Below are 16,977 nucleotides of genomic sequence, written 5' to 3' on the forward strand. Positions count from 1 at the left end.
TTTTTTAAATCTATTTTTTTGTGGTGGCCGGAGTTTGAACCCCGAACCTTGCATATATTATGCACTATTCATGCCAACTGAGCTAAGCTCACAATGACATTTTTTAAAATCTATAACAAAGGGCCCTTAATTTCTTAATTTCACTAATTTTCATAAAAATAAATAAATAGAAACACTACATTAATGTTGATATTTTTAAATTTGCTCGATCAACAACCTTAAAATTTGTGCCGAGACAATGCTTTGCAATGACTCTTTTACTGAGTGAAGTCAAACTATTTTTGAGGAAATATTCCTCGGTAAACAACCTCAAAATCCTCACCCCGGCAAAGGCTAACCCGCCATGTCGCTTGCGAAGAAAATATTTCTCAAAAAGCATTTAGCTCCACCGATCAACTTATACTTTCTAATTTGTGGTTTGTGAGGAACTTTTCCTGGGTAACATCCATGTTTTGTGAGGAATCTGTTTCCTCGAAAAATTTCGAATTTCTTACGGTGCTAGTTGGTAAAGTTGCACCCCTAATTTTAAATGGTTGCTTTTTAGGTCTCCTGATTTTTTCAAAATAGCCAAAATACACCATTAGAAGTTATCTTTTAAGAGATAAAAGAGAGTAAAAAAAAAGCAAAATAGTCACTCTGGTTTCTGAATGTGTAACGAGTAGTCACAATAATCCCTCAATGTATAAAAATTTTAAAATAGTCCATAATGTTAAAATGATTCATTAATATTGTCATATTAATACTTCAATATACTTACTTATTGTCATATCAATCCTTATAAGTACTACTTATTATCATTTAGTCCTTCTATGTAAAGAGTTATTGTGAGTATTGAGACGACTAACAGAGTGCACAATTAGAAACTATTTTGAAATTTTGATACATTAAAAGCTATTATGACTACTCATTACACATTCAGGGCAAAAGAGCAATTACACTAAGAGCAATTACACTAACTAGACCAACGACCCGTGCGACGCACGGGTCATGTTGACGGTAATATATAAAAATAAAGTATATTATATAAAATTTTAACGTTAAATAAACCGTATAATACTTGTACTAACATTAATATATTTGACCGTATTTGAAGTTATAGTAGCATTGTCACTATCTTTATTGGTTATAGATATCCTCATCCCTTCTTTTAAAGTATTAGAGATAACCTCAGAATCTTTCCTCCCACCAATGATATCACATTTCCTTCAAGCATATAATTTCCTATCCCTTTTTTTTTTATTAACTTTAGCATTCAGAACTCAACTCGACCGCACACCCGTCCATCATGGGTGAGTTACATCACATGTAAAATGTATTTTTATTACTAATTGATATGAATAGCAAAGAATATTCTTAAAAAAAAAATAATAGCATAGAATAGACCACTTTATTGTCATTGCTTTCATATAATCTTAATCCACTCGCACTCCTAAATAAGACATTTGAACACATTATATCATATTTGATCAAAGCAAACCTAGACTAATTCCTTCAAAAAAGAGGTAAGTTACTCCACATATGCACAATGCTTACACTTTATTTTTCATAATATTGGGATTGGGATGACTTCACCTGCATTATTTTATTCATTCTAACTAAATTCAGCAGAAAGTTTTGGATTTGAAAATTCGTTTATCAACAACTATCAAGGAAATACCAAATATACAATGAAACATTACAAATATCCATCTTTCATTAAATTTCATGCGACCAATTGATGTCCAATCTTAGTAACATGTATAAATAACTCATATCACTTACAATGCTTCAACTAAATTTAATTAAAGATAGTTGGATTGCTTTGGCTTGCCGGTCAATAACACATTATAATCAATTTCTTCTTGCAAGCTCCAATCAAGTTAATCAAAGAGGTCAATGATCCTATGCAAGCTATACAAAGAGGTCAATTGATAAATACAAATGCAAACAGAAATTACACTATTTCGGATTCCACAATTGACTTTGACATTAAAAAAACTACACTAATAATATCATAACTAAATAACACTTATACTTCTTTGAAAAGAGCGCAACATAAGTATTTTACAACACTCGTAGGCTCATTTTTGTATTATTAAAACCTCATCATCTAAATCTATGATTCCTTCCCTCTCTTGGTCCTTGATTCTTTGAACAGATTCAAATATGAAAGCTTTTACCTGTAAATTATTGTAAGATAAATAAATTAGCAAACTTTGTTATTCAAATAAATCAATGCATAAACACTTTCAAAGATCAAAAACTGACCTTCCTCTCAAACAACCAAGCTATACTAACCCATCTCATATGTAATAAGAATCACCATTGTGAAATCTAGGGGTGGGCATGGTTCGGTTAACCATCAAAACCGAACCGAACCGAACCAAATTGCTCAAATGGTTCAGAATAACTGAATCGAACCGTTTAAAGTTTGGAAGTAACCAAACTGAACCAAAGTGATGGTTCGGTTAACCATTTGCTTACCTATTAACCAAACCGAACCGAACCAAAACAAATATTTTTTTTCCATGAATAAAATCACTTTTATTAAAAAAATAACAAATTGAAATTAAAAGCTAGAGTAGCTTATTTCTTCAAAACAACTTATCTTATGCAAAACAACTTATTACAATCTCTTTATTAAAAAAAAACTTATTCAAAACAGCTTATTTTATGCAAAACTTCTTAGTTTAAAAAACAGCTTATTCAAAACAGCTTATTTTAAAACAACTTATTTTATGCAAAACAACTTATTTTAAAAAACAGTTTATTTTTGCAAAACAACTTATCAGCTATTTACTACAGGATATCTTATCGTCATTGTTTGTGCAATTCACTTTTTCTTTTTGAATTTTTTTTACCACGTAGCTAGCTTTTTAATTACATTGCTTTGTAATTTTATGGTGAAGAGATCCAAGAAAGAAAACAACTTACTACTATTTGATTTGATTCCATTACACGACTAGATGAGTTGAATTTCCTACCTAACAAGCATTTTTGTTTTCAACATTTATGCTTTTCCTTTTTTTTCCATTTACTACAGGATATCTTATCGTCATTGTTTGTGCAATTCACTTTTTCTTTTTGAATTTTTTTTACCACGTAGCTAGCTTTTTAATTACATTGCTTTGTAATTTTATGGTGAAGAGATCCAAGAAAGAAAACAACTTACTACTATTTGATTTGATTCCATTACACGACTAGATGAGTTGAATTTCCTACCTAACAAGCATTTTTGTTTTCAACATTTATGCTTTTCCTTTTTTTTCCATCTCTTTCTGGGCCACAACAAAGCTCGTGCGGTAAAAGGGATGAAACAGTGTTAGCGTAAGACTGTTAAATAATGTAGCACTAGTACTAAGTGAGCAAGTGAAGTGTGTTAAATAATGTAAATTTACATTGCATTCTGATCATTCTGATTCTACTAAATGCGTGACATGAACCAGCTTATAGCATAAAATAAGTTGTTTTTATAATAAGCTTTTTTGAATGAGCTGTTTTTTAAAATAAGTTGTTTTGCATAAAATAAGTTGTTTTTATAATAAGTTGTTTTGAATAAGCTGTTTTTATAATAAGCTGTTTTGAATAAGTTATTTAAATAAGCTGTTTTCATAAAAAAGCTATTTTGAATAAGTTGTTTTTTTAAATTAAGTTGTTTTGCATAAAATAAGTTGTTTTAAAATAAGTTGTTTGAATAAGCTGTTTTTTAAAATAAGCTGTTTTTAAAATAGAAATGGTTAATGGTTCGGTTCGGTTCGGTTCGGATAATTGTGGTTACTAACGGTTCAGTTCGGTTACTGAATTGTTATCAAAATAATGGTTCGGTTCGAGAATTGGTTAAATGGTTCAGTTAATTTTGATACGGTTCGGTTCGGTTAACCGGTTCGAATTGGTTTTTGGTTATTTTTGCCCACCCCTAGTGAAATCACAGCTAAAACAAATATCAACAATGTAATTGAATATTGTTGTCAAAGTTAATTTTTTCATACTAACATAATTAACTGGTTAGAAATTTTTATCATTGAAAATTAAACTTATACCATTTTTTTTTCATAAGACTCATTATGCATTTCTCTTCGTGTTCTAATTAAGGCATGTTATCCAAGCAAAAATCATAATAACCATCAGATACTATCATGCACATCTAAACTACAAAAAATGAACTAAGCAAAGAAAAAATAAGCAAGGGTCATCAGGCTTGACAATTAGCAAGTATTATCATATAGTTATGGCAGACCACAAAAAACATATTCAGACCACATTGCATTGCATGCCAACAAAACATGTTCTTCATATACCATTTAAATTCTACCGAGCACACCAAGTAGAAGCAAATTGTATAGTTATGGCAGCAAACATCACATCCAAACAAAATGTCATTGTTCATGACACTACAATTCAATACATGCACTGAAAACATCACACAGAAGAAGAGGAAAACTGCTTGCACAAATTGTTGTACAAACTTAAATCCAATCTTAAAATTACAATGTAAAATGGAATGAAAGTACCTTAAAACCACAAATTGATTGCAACCCCAAAGTGGTTTTTTTAAAAGCAGTCTTATTTGTTGTCCATCTCAGTTTACCATCTAATACAATGGCATCTGCCTGCCAAAAAATAAGGAATTAAAATGAAGGAGATGGAGATATACATGGAACAATAAATAAGATGGACATTTTGTAGGGTACATAATCATTGTATGAATCCTTCGCAACCACTCGATTGTGTTCTGCGTCGTTGTGTTGCAACAGCTTTGTCATAAAAAATAACAATCAAATATGATAAAGAATGAAGGATGATGGAGTAGTAAAACACACGACTGAGTATGTCAACGTTGGAAGCAAGAAATGCAAGCATGTGTCATCATTTTTAAGGACTCTATTTTTGGCACCGTACTAAAAAAATTGTGGAACTCAAACCTGTTTTGCGTGACTTTTCTGTCATATGCCTTCTGAAGTTCTTCCCCTGCAACTATATATCAAACTTTGAAAAAGAAACTATTGATAAATTAGAAGAAGAAAAACCCTAGAACAAATGAAGTCAAGATATGTATTTTGCAATGAAGCAATAGCTCATAATTTAGCCAAAACATAATTAATAGTTCATTTCATTGTTATCAAAAACGCGACTTAAGTCCCAAAATCCAGGTTTTTGCGACTTTGCGTAGTTTCAACGACTCAAATCCCTAGCAAAGTCCCAAAAACAGGCAAAATCCTATCAAAATCGCAAAAAATCACACAAAATCGTGAAATCCGTTCAAAATCGCAGGATTTTGAAGGATTTTGTTCATTTTTTGAAAAGGGTTAATTTTTGACCCGGTTTGTAAATTGACCCGATTGAATCCATGACCCGGTTCTATAAATACCCAAAAGGCCAAAAAATTTCATTCTTTCACTTCCCCCACACTTCCTCAATAGTTACACATTCACCTAGTTAAAAGATGAATTAAACCTAACTAGTTACACCCTCATTTATGTATATGAATTTTGTGGACTTTGAACTTTAGTCATTTATGACTATATGCAATTTATAACATATATTTAGCATTATTTTTGTTTTGGTAGAATCCTCGATCTTGATTGCGATTTTACGAGTCCCGACTTTGCTATCCTATATCGATTCTACAAAAGTCCTTGAGTAAAATCCTTCGGTTTTGATTGCGATTTTACAAGTCCCGACTTTGCTACTCCCTTTCGACTTGAAGTAAAGTCCCGATTTTGATAACCTTGGTCCATTTACCTCACTGTTTGTGTCATAATGCTCCATTGGTGATTCCTCCTTCCACATTATTTTGACAAAAAATAAGATAAAATAATCAAAAAATAGCACCAAATATATTTTTTAGAGAGTATAAGAGAAAGGGAAAATAAACATTTATCTTATTGTCACCGATTCAAGTGACCTGCCACTTTGAACACAACAAAGGTTCATAGTTGTGAGGCTTTTTATTGAAAACATCCCATCCCTTAGTTTCATTACAACTTCAAGATCCCAAGGCTCTCTTCGACTAATATGTGACATTCAAACAACCAATGATGCAAATAAACAAAAGTGAGTATTAGTGTAGAAATGAAGTGTGCTCAACGCCTCAAACAAAATAAGGAAATGAATACCACAATTTTGTGATGACTCCAAGCATGAGATATGTGGCAAAAATAGAAGGAAACGATGGAAACAATTTTGTTTTTCTTTTCATAAAAAATAGGAAATTTTGTTATTATGGAAAGGATTGCATATAAAAATACGAAAGTAAACAGTTTTTGCGTAAAATTAAGGTGAAGTTTAGGGCCAATTTGTTTCAACAACAAAATAGGGCTATAGTTGTTTTGGAAAAATATGGCTATAGTTGTTTCGGAATTAAGCTTTAGGTTAGGGTTAAAACAGGAAATTTAATCCCTAGAGTTTAGGTTAAAATTAGGGCTAACATTAGCTTACAGGTTAACTTTTACAGATAAATAAATAGATTTTATGTGTTCGCAAACAGGTTGGGCCAATGAAACCATTTAGCACAAATCAATTTAAATAGATTTAAGAGTTTAATGTGTAAAAGATATTTTTTTTGTTTAAAAAAGAGTTTAATGCGTAAAATAAAGATAATTTTTTTTTTGTTTAAAAAGAGTTTAATGCGTAAAAGGATACACAATCAGCGTAACAAGGTTAAATTTCAAAACGTTCGTCGAGATTCATTCATCGTCAAAACTTCAATTTTCACACCGCTAACGAGTTTCTACTGTTTTCACTTCTCCGCAAAACCCTAAATCATCACCGGAAGGTTTTTCGCTGCCGACACCGGAAGCACTCACATCATTCATTCCGTGTCCATCCAATGAAAAGGAACAGAACTTCTCTCAAATCTCCACAACAGATGATTGTTTCAGGTTCATATTTACCTGATGAGTGTTGGGAACGCATCTTAAAATCCTTCGTCAAGGAAGACAGACGTCGCTACTTAAATTCTCTATCCCTCGTCAACAAACAGTTACTCTCTATCACAGACTGTCTCCGATACTCACTCACAGTCTACGATGAAACACCCCCTTTCCTTGGTCGTATCTTCAAAAGGTTCACCAACCTCACATCCCTTGACATCTCGCACTACAGATGTGACCTGGACGCTCTTCTCATCCAAATCTCTTGTTTTCCATCATTGAACATCACATCCCTCAAACTCCCCGAAAGAATTCCCACATATGGGTTGCGAGCTTTCTCCCAAAACATCACAACTCTGGTCTCTCTGACCTGTTCCAACAATTTTGTTGATGAGTATGACCTGTTACTCATTGCCGATTGTTTCCCTTTACTCAAAGAACTCAATCTTGGCCACCCTTTGCTCAACAGGCCCAGTGACTTGTTTGATGGAATTTACTATCTCTTATATAACTGTCGAAGTATACAGCATTTGGATCTTACTGACACTTGGTTTTTGAGAGATCAAGGAGTAACCAAGTTGTCTTTGCTTCTTGGTGATCTGGTGTCTATAAACCTTAGGGAATGTACGTTTCTCACCGAGTTATCCTTGCTTTCACTCGTTAGAAACTGTCCTTCACTTAGTGAAATCAAAATGGAATACACGTTTATTGGAGTAAATGTAGAGGATTCTATTTCTTTGGAGGATTTTGTTGCAAGACCTCAAGTAACGTCTCTTTGTTTGGCTCACTGTGAGTTGCTGGGAGATGATAGCATCATGTTGTTTACTTACATTTTCCCCAACTTGGAGGTGCTGGATTTGAGCTATTGTAATGAAGTCACAGAGGACGGATTAAAACTGGTAGAAAACTTCACAAATCTGAGAGAGCTTCGCCACTGTTATTCGAAAGATTGAAATTTGTAAGTTGTTGTTTTGAAATTCAAGTATCTGAGAAATTACTTGTCAACCTACAAATATGCATTCACTATTTTATTATAACTCCTATATATGGATGTGAATCAATTGATCATATATATAATTTATTGTCTCCTAAAATTTATTGACTTTTTTCTTTGGTTTTTGCAGGAGGATTCAAATGGTAGAAGAATATTTGATGAATTAGGAAGACAAAGAAGCTAGCTGACTTTTTGTTAAAATCATGTTCAAGGAGTAACACCCCAAAGCTATACACATCAGACTTCTTAGAAAAAACTCCTTCCATGGCATACTCCGGAGACAATAAAATATGCTCATCGTATAAAAAGACTAATTTAGTTTTCAGAATTGAAAGCTTGAAAAAAAACAGGAAACTCACTATATGTCCCAACAATTCTGTCGGTATTTGCCTCGAATTCCTGTTTCATAAACATTCTTGCTACACCAAAATCAGAATTTTTCGGGTTCATGCTTTCATCAAGGAGTATGTTATTAGGCTTCAAATCTCTATGGATAATTCTGAGTCTTGAGTACTTATGAAGATATAGTAATCTTTGAGCGATTCCTTCAATTATGCTAAAGCGCTTATTCCAATCTAGCAGCTTTCTCCTAGTAGAATCTATATACCCTCCCCCCCAAAAAAAAACTACTACCTCCGTTCCTTTTTAAGTGTCACTTTTTAATATTTTACACAAACCAAGACACTCAATAAATGTTACTTTTTTTTTATACAATAATCTATACTTTTACTATAATAGCCTTAGTCATTTAATATCTTATTTCATATATTTCTCTCTCCACAATAAATAACTAAGGGTAATGTTGGTAAAACAACATTTATTGTTGCATTGAACTTTGAAAGTGACAGTTAAATAGGAACAAAAATTTTCTCCAAAAGTGACACTTAAAAAGGAACGGAGGGAGTATATGTTATATATTAAACAACCCTAATGTTTAACAGATATATAGACCAAAAGGTAGAATGATTTTAGCATTTCTAATTTTAACAGATTGTAGGAATTCTCACCAAATAAAAAGAAGTTCAAGCTTTAGTTGGGCATTGTTTACACTGATTTTTGGTAATACAAACCATATTATCCAAAAATAGTTAAGGACTGAATTAAAGTCCTTTTTGGGGTTCATTTGGGTATAGCGATTTATGTTCCCTTTCCTTACATGTTTGTCGAAAACAAATTAAATCGTTCTTATTAGTGTTAGATTTGCTTCCAACAACTTTAATGAAACAAGTTATCAAATGACAACTTAAAAGAAATAACACTCAAATGAGCATTCAAAAGAAGAAGAAAGAAAATGAAAGGAAAAGTGCATAATGAAGTAAAGAAAAGGAAAAATAAAGCAGTAATAAAGCGATTGAATTAAAGGAAATAAAATGGTGGATGGAATCTGTCAATCTATCCACTCGTGAACCCATTTGCTCCGCGGCGGGGGTATTAGAGTTTCAGAAATCAAGAAACGAACCCCTTACATGAAAAACTACCAATAACTTCCTATACTTAGAACCCTACACTTGACATAATTACAAGACACTAGAAAATAACTTTCATGCACTTCAACCTTGTTTCCTGCCATGCGCTCCAATTGCAACTTCAAATTATTTTTCCTTGTCTTTAGTCGAAATTGCAGTATGTCGAAGTCTGTATGTTCTTGGTCGAAATCGCGGTATCTCTTTGCACTTTGCAGCATGTCGAAATAACTCATCTGACTTGTCGAAATATAATCATGACTTCGACCAAATATTTTATTTTTGGTATTAACAGCATATACTGATAGATTAATATTCTCTCTTGTTCATGAATGCAGTGACAACCAGATTTGTATGTTTGAGCTTACATATGAGATCTAATTCATTTTTAAATTCAAAAATTCCTTGTCCAGAAGATTTTGAAAGTCTTTTCACAACTATTTCTTGAAAATCATCTGTGAAAAGACTACACGTGAAAAGACTTTCAAAATCTTTTATCCCTAAAGTTACAATTAAATGAAAACATTAATCTTTTAAAAGGAAATCAGTGAATAATACTTAGGCTTAATAGCAGTTTTTGCCCCCTAACTTTCACGAAGTTGCGATTTTGGCCCCCTAAGAAAAAAAACTACAAAACCGCCCCTTAAGTTTTGCATCTGTAGCAGTTTTGGCCCCTCAAGGCCAATTTTTGGTATAAAAAAATAACACGTGGCACCTCACTTAAGGTGCCACATCAGCGTAGACCGAGTCAAAATTGGCTTTGGGGACCAAAACTGTCACAAATGCAAAACTTAAGGGGCGATTTTGTAGTTTTTTTTTCTTAGGGGGCCAAAATCGCAACTTCGTGAAAGTTAGGGGGCAAAAACTGCTATTAAGCCTAAGTATTATTCACTGGTTTCCTTTTAAAAGATTAATGTTTTCATTTAATTGTAACTTTAGGGATAAAAGATTTTGAAAGTCTTTTCCCGCCTGTCAGTATCAGAACTGTATCAGTCGATCGTCCCAGAGAACTTATTTTGAAAGAAAGGTTAATGGAGAATATTATTACGTAGTATCAGCTTATTACGGAGTAAGTATCAGAGATGGATATAACACGTTTAAGGCAAGGGCAATTTGGTAATTTCACAGGAGGAAGGATATTTATTTGGTGTTTGGCCAAAATATCTTATTCTTCATATCTCTTTCTCTTTCTAAGTTAGAGAAAGAGTTTTTGCTCTCTCTTCTCCTCCCTCCTCTCCATCGATCTCTTCCCTCTCAACACCAGTCCTTTCCAAACTTTTTCCTTCCATGGTAACTTCTAGATTCTTGCTTCTCTTGGTCTCTTAAGTTTATGGAAGCTTGGTCTTGTTTGGGTTCTCTATTTCCTCACTTAAGAAGAGATTAAGGTTAGGGTTTTGGTCAAGTTGGGATTGAAGCATGATCTTGTGCAAGTTATGGGTTCTTCATGGTTAAGAAACAAAGAGAAAGATGATTTGAAGATTGATTGGTGAGCTAAGGCCTTGGATGTTGGTCAATCAAGAACTAGGATTTGTTGAATAGAGCTTTCGGATGGATTTGAGATGAACTAGCAATGATAAAGATGATATGGATTGCAAGAGAACAACAAGAGTGAGTTGGTTTGAACAAGAAAGCAATAAGGACCAAAGCTAGGGTTTTGAGGCATGAAGTGAAGTTGATGCTTGGAAGCTTGTGGGAATCAAGTGTAATCTTTTAGGTGAGTTCCTTAGATAGTTTTCCCACCCTTGGGATTCATGTTTATGCCATGATAGATTATTATGAAAGTTATGAAAATGTTAAGGCTTATGTATTAGTTTAGTTGCCCCTTTCCTTGTCATGTTTACTAAATGTGTTAATACTTGCCATATGAATGTTTTACATGTATTCTATGATCAAATAAGTACCAATATGCTTAGAGACACTTGGTTTGAGGTTTTTGGGCTTAAAATACCATTTTCACAAGTTCTGGACTGTCATAACTCGCCACATCAAGCTATTACTCGCCATGGCGAGCAAAATGGCAGTTCTGGAGGTTTGCTCGCAACCAACTCGCAATGGCGAGTAATGTAACTCGCAATGGCGAGTAAGGCAACTCGCAGTGGCGAGTAAGTGGTGCCTTCTGGTACTGCTTGCTCGTTCTGGCAGATTCGGTGTTTTCCGTTCCGGATCCTTTGTGCAGTCTTTTTATAGAAGTAAACCCCTCAAACCAAGGTCCTAAATAATGATCATTGTAAGCAAGATTTCTTATGATAAATGAGCAAGTATTAAGCATGTTAGTAAGGCATGGCATATGAGAGAAGTTATGTCAAGAAACGGGTAGCAAGTCAACCATTAAGAAGAGGGAAATCTAAAGCCTCGACATAGTTGTTGAGAACTAGTAAGTTAAGTATCAAACTTTAGAATATTAAGACGTGAAGTGTAATCTCTTCGCATAGAAGTTAAGTGCCATACGAGTATGGTAAGATGTGAATCGATTTATATATGTTCACAAAGTAAGTTAAGCAAGCATTAAGCTTACCTCTAGTGGGATCGTTTAAGGGTCCGAGGTAAGAGAGATAGCATGTTTAAGTTTATTTCTCATGCATAAGACTAAGGCTTATAAGAAAGTAAGAAAGAGTGTCATGTCTCTTGTTATCCAAATTGGATTCAAGGGGTTCCCTAAGGGGAATGGTTAAGCCGCAAGGGAGCCGCATTTCACTAAGCTAAAGTGACGTGTCTTTTGTATTCCATCCAAGGTTGGGTACAAAAGGTTCTCCAAGGGGAACGGGGTAAGCCGTAAGGGACCCGCATGTTCACTAAGGGAGTCCGGTGCGCTCTTGCTAAGCATTTCACCGGTAGTAAGGGATTATCTTCCGGGGTTACTCCACTCGGGACTAATCCATAAAATGAATTCAAGATAATTGTTTGTTACACGCTAACATAATCAATGAAGCTGACTATGCATATTTATCATACATTTATGTGTGTTGTGTCATAGAGCCTTGGCATAGACTGTCAAGAACTAGAAAGAATAAGTAAGTAGAAAGTCAAGAGCTAGCAAGCTAGAAAGAGTCACTTTTGTGGCAAGAGATGATATGTTGTTAGATGCAACATATTCAAGTAAGAAAATAAGCAAGTTCAGAGAGTTATACCGACGACGATCATAGGTTTCCCCTAATCGTCCGGTTTAGAGTTGTGTCATGACTTTAGCAAGTGAAGGCATTGATGCGTAATTCGTATCTTGGCATTGTGGTTTTAGTTTCCCCTTAACCGCCATGACACGTGTAAGATGAGAAGCCTATAACAAGTAAGATAAGCCTATGACGGGTCTAGCATGCACTACCGTCTAGGGAAGCAAGACTCCACACACATATAATCAACCGTCAGGTTGTATTGTAGACACGTGGCGACGATAGGTTTTCCCCTGAGGTTGCCTATAGCCTAGGGTTAGGTGGAACTCACTGAGACATTATGTCTCATCCCAATCCTTTTTGTTTCAGATATCAGGATGGTTGCAAGCTAGTAGTCGAATGGATGCTGCGACAAGTGTTGGTTCGTACCCGATGCCGGATGATGTGGATCTTCAAGGATGTATACATTATGTTTTAGGAAAGTTTAAGACGTAATCTCTTGTACGAACGCATGTTGTTGTATAAACATTCATTTGAAGTTTTATTGTTGTAAATTTTAATGTATCCAATACTAAAGATAACGCACGTGCTAGACTTTCTAGATACGTCTAGTGTGGGTGTTACATTTGGTATCAGAGCAGGTCGATTCAGATCGTGCCTTGGGTCATTAAGTTACAACAAAGGTAGTGGGACCATTGGGTTCCGGGTAAATGTTCTAGTTGTTGTTGTTAGTTGAGCTTGATCAACTCAATCTAGCATTCGACGATTAGAACGGATGCCTGAGAGCTGAATAGGACCCTGGAGGGACGAAGTATGTGATGAAGATGCACTGAAAAGTGTGAACTCAGAAGTGAGAACTCAGAATGAGCATTAGTAAGAGTTGATCGTGCCAAAAGGTGGTCGGTGAACTAAGTAGTAGAAGTATGGATCCTCCAGGAATGTAAGATAGGGAAGAGAAGGAATGTTCTGAAGATGTTAAGGATAATTCGTGTACCCATAAGTGAAGAAGTTGTATATGACTAAGCATGACCTGAAGCTTCGGCAAAAGTCGTAGGTAGAAAGGAATTGACCCTGAGACGTAAGCGCAAGGCTTTAAGATAAGGAGAAGTCGACGTATGTTGACGGAGTTAGTGAGCTCCCAAGAAGTAGTTATGTGATGGAAATTAAGAGCTTGTGTGCTCAGAGTGGACAAGGTTCTAGCGTTCGGAAGATTGTGTCAAGCAACATGCAGAGAGGAAAGCTACTTGTAGAGGAAGAAGCTAATAAATTAAGCGGGAATTTTATGTCATCAGGACTAATGCATTAATTTCCAACGTACCGAAAATTGTATCAAATTAGGAAGATGCTTGCCATGCATAGATGATAAAGTATTTTATGAAGGTAGGAGTGACTGATGTGCATTGGATTACTTGAGAAATGATAATTGTATGTAAAGTATACCTTTCGGATAATTGAACTAAAGAAACTCGCCAATAGCAAACCTGGAATGAGATTTCATATTTTTCGAAAACCGTTATTTCATCTCCAGGGTTTCTTTGACTATTGGAGGGTTGTTTTCATAATCCTTTTGTGCTACGAAAATCTTTTATGACGTCAAGTAATAAACACATATCACACTCTAAGGTTTCCAAGGAAAAAGGCATGGGCAACCATTAATGAAATTGATTCGGCTTGAGGTAACCTTGGAAGTTAATGCGTCAGGAGTCAAGAATGAGCTTAGACCAAGAATATAGAGGTTCCGGTAATATGATTGGACGTCACGGATGTGAAGACATGAAGTAAGAAGTTAAGTGGCGGAGAGTTACATGAACGCGCAAGGTTCTCATTTTGTGGAACTAAAAGTATCCCCCGAATCTATGTTTTGTTTAATTGACTTGCTAAGGCTCGTTACGATGTTAAAGCGTAAAGTTTATATGATTTTAGAAAGATATATGCATATGGGTGATAGAAGTTGACATTTTCGAAATTCAAAAGAAAATTTTGCAGGTACCAGATTGTTACGACTCACGTAAAGTGGGCTAAACTCACTAGAACTAAGATTTGATGGCACATATGTGTTATCGACTCGTTCTATGATTTTAGAGTGACGACTGGGACCTAGATTCAGTATAAATATTATTTAGTGGAAAATCGTCAACGTCAATGACCCGTGTGCTAGTTTATGAAGTTTCCTTTAAAAAAAAAACCAATGAGCAAGCATAGGAACAATTAAGCAGAATATAGTATGCGAGAATACTAAGATACAAGGTTAAATGTTCGAGGAAGATATGTCGAGAGAAAGAGGAGTCCACCATGAGAAGTCGTGAAGACGACTCATGAGAATAGCAAGTATGTAGTAGCAAGGAGGTACACCAAGAATCAAGATAAGCTCTTTAAGTCAAAGTTGCTCGGAAATAAGTTTCAGAATAATGAGTATATCGGAAGGTAAGAACAACCAGTAAGATCATAAGGTCTATTCCCAAGAAAAGTATAAGAGTATACGATAAGTTTATCGTGAGTTGGTCTTACCAAAACCAGTGGTAAAGATTAGAGAAAGGTTACATCATGGGAGATTTTGAAATAGTTCAAGAAGATAGAAATCATGAGGTAAACAGGATTGTGGTGTTTCACTCGTCACAACGGAATAGAATATTGGTTTAAGCTAACCGGTGGAAATCAGAGTAGTGCAACGAAAATCAATTGGTAGTCATGGAGTGTGGATTTAATAATAAAAATCTTTGTGAAGAATGTTTGAGATAGTAATGCAAATTTAGTGAGAAGTATCTAGAAATGAGCAAGGAGTTTTCAATATGATAAGGAAGAGTAGAGATATCGCTAGTGAAGTAATCGGTTTGTCCACTTGGTAAGGTTGAATGTGTTCAGGAAAAGTATGTACTATGTTAAGAGAAATATGTCTCACTAAGGAATCAGGTTCCGTGTACTCGGAGCAAAGAAATGAGTCATGGTCAAGGATCTTATGTGATTTAAGTATTTAGAGAAGTGTACCTGAGATATACAGGTGAGAAAAGAAAGGATTGGGGAAGCATTTGCTTCTGAAGCTCAAGAGTTTTATTCCGTAAGGATACGGTTCATGAGTTAAGCAGGAAGTATATATCCTCGTGTACCATACTTGTTGAAAGATAACGATGCTTGCTTGAAAAATTTTAAGACATGATTTTAAAACTTTAAAAGCTGAAAGGGGTATTAAGGAACTTGGAACGATGTTTACTCCAGAAATTAAAATATTTCTCATTGTTGAGACCGATGAGATACGTTTTAAGTGAACAAGCTCACCTAAGACGTACAGACTTCAGGACCGACTTGCTATAGTCAAGTTTGGGGCGAGTTGTAAAACCTTTTTAATAAAAATTGAGAGACTCGTCCTCTGGTTCTGAGGTACCATTACAAACTTGGTTTCAAAATGAGATTTTCTTTCAATCAAGTAATTGTTTGTTCCAAGAACCTATGTACCAAAGTTTAGAATTCTAGAAGCAAAATACTAGAACAAGTATCGTTATTAATTAACAAGGAGCGGTATTAAAAGGCGTGCATATGCTATAGAGATGAGATTTTATAAAGAGACGGCAACGTTCGTGTGAGGCCATTAGTATTTGGGATGCACGTAACTTTCGCCAAGAGTGTTCAAGTACCTGTGCAAATGGACTTGGCAAGTTATTGAATGTTATTGAGTTACCCATGAGTTCGGGTGTAATGAGATTGTAAGTTCTCTTTAAGACTCTGAGAAAAGACAAGAGATTTGTAGCATCTTTAAGGTAAGTAACGTAAGTAAGAGGCTTGAGACTCGAAGTACAGTGAGAAAGGTTATGTATGCATGGTAAGATGTGTACATGATAAGATGTTTTGATGCAAAGGAGCACTGCAGGGTAGATCCCGAGTGTTTTAGTTAATGAAGGTTATTCAAATTAATGGTATATGCCAAGTAACTAAGTTGTGGATACAAGATGACCAAGTTGCATGCAGTAAAGATGTGGTTCAAACGCGATGTTTTGAGATAGCTCAGTGATTTAAGAAAGATAATAAGATTGAGAGATTTTATTCGTTTTAATGAGGATAAAGAAAGAAGTTAAGTTACGTGTTCTAACGAAGAAAGTATACTTCGAGATCTTTAGAGTGGGCTTGGTCAGAATCTGTTATGAGAATTAGTAGGTGGTCTCTAAATTTCGAGGACGAAATTTCTTTAAGGGGGGTAGAGTGTAATATCCCGCCTGTCAGTATCAGAACTGTATCAGTCGATCGTCCCAGAGAACTTATTTTGAAAGAAAGGTTAATGGAGAATATTATTACGTAGTATCAGCTTATTACGGAGTAAGTATCAGAGATGGATATAACACGTTTAAGGCAAGGGCAATTTGGTAATTTCACAGGAGGAAGGATATTTATTTGGTGTTTGGCCAAAATATCTTATTCTTCTTATCTCTTTCTCTTTCTAAGTTAGAGAAAGAGTTTTTGCTCTCTCTTCTCCTCCCTCCTCTCCATCGATCTCTTCCCTCTCAACACCAATCCTTTCCAAACTTTTTCCTTCCATGGTAACTTCTAGATTCTTGCTTCTCTTGGTCTCTTAA

At 34.8% G+C, this 16,977-nt stretch overlaps 1 protein-coding gene across 1 annotated transcript; it reads left to right on the forward strand.

Annotated features, from left to right (window-relative positions):
• The first annotated feature begins 6,808 nt into the window (after nt 1-6,808).
• Nucleotides 6,809-15,724, forward strand: LOC146927492 (uncharacterized). The gene is made up of 2 exons (XM_085707087.1): nt 6,809-7,726; nt 15,587-15,724. The coding sequence occupies exons 1-2, from the start codon at nt 6,809-6,811 to the stop codon at nt 15,722-15,724; spliced, it is 1,056 nt and encodes a 351-aa protein (XP_085563213.1).
• The last annotated feature ends 1,253 nt before the right edge of the window (nt 15,725-16,977 follow it).

Source organism: Medicago sativa, chromosome 4 (assembly GCF_051527215.1).
Source record: "Medicago sativa cultivar Bolivia chromosome 4, Bolivia_mono, whole genome shotgun sequence".
NCBI classification, from domain to species: Eukaryota; Viridiplantae; Streptophyta; class Magnoliopsida; order Fabales; family Fabaceae; genus Medicago; species Medicago sativa.

Bases quoted from the DNA above. Each gene is read 5' to 3' on its own strand.
- LOC146927492 (XM_085707087.1), top strand. From the start codon at position 6,809: ATGAAAAGGAACAGAACTTCTCTCAAATCTCCACAACAGATGATTGTT. The intron at 7,727-15,586 runs GTCACAGAGGAC...AAACTTTAAAAG, and splicing joins ATTTGAGCTATTGTAATGAA to CTGAAAGGGGTATTAAGGAA.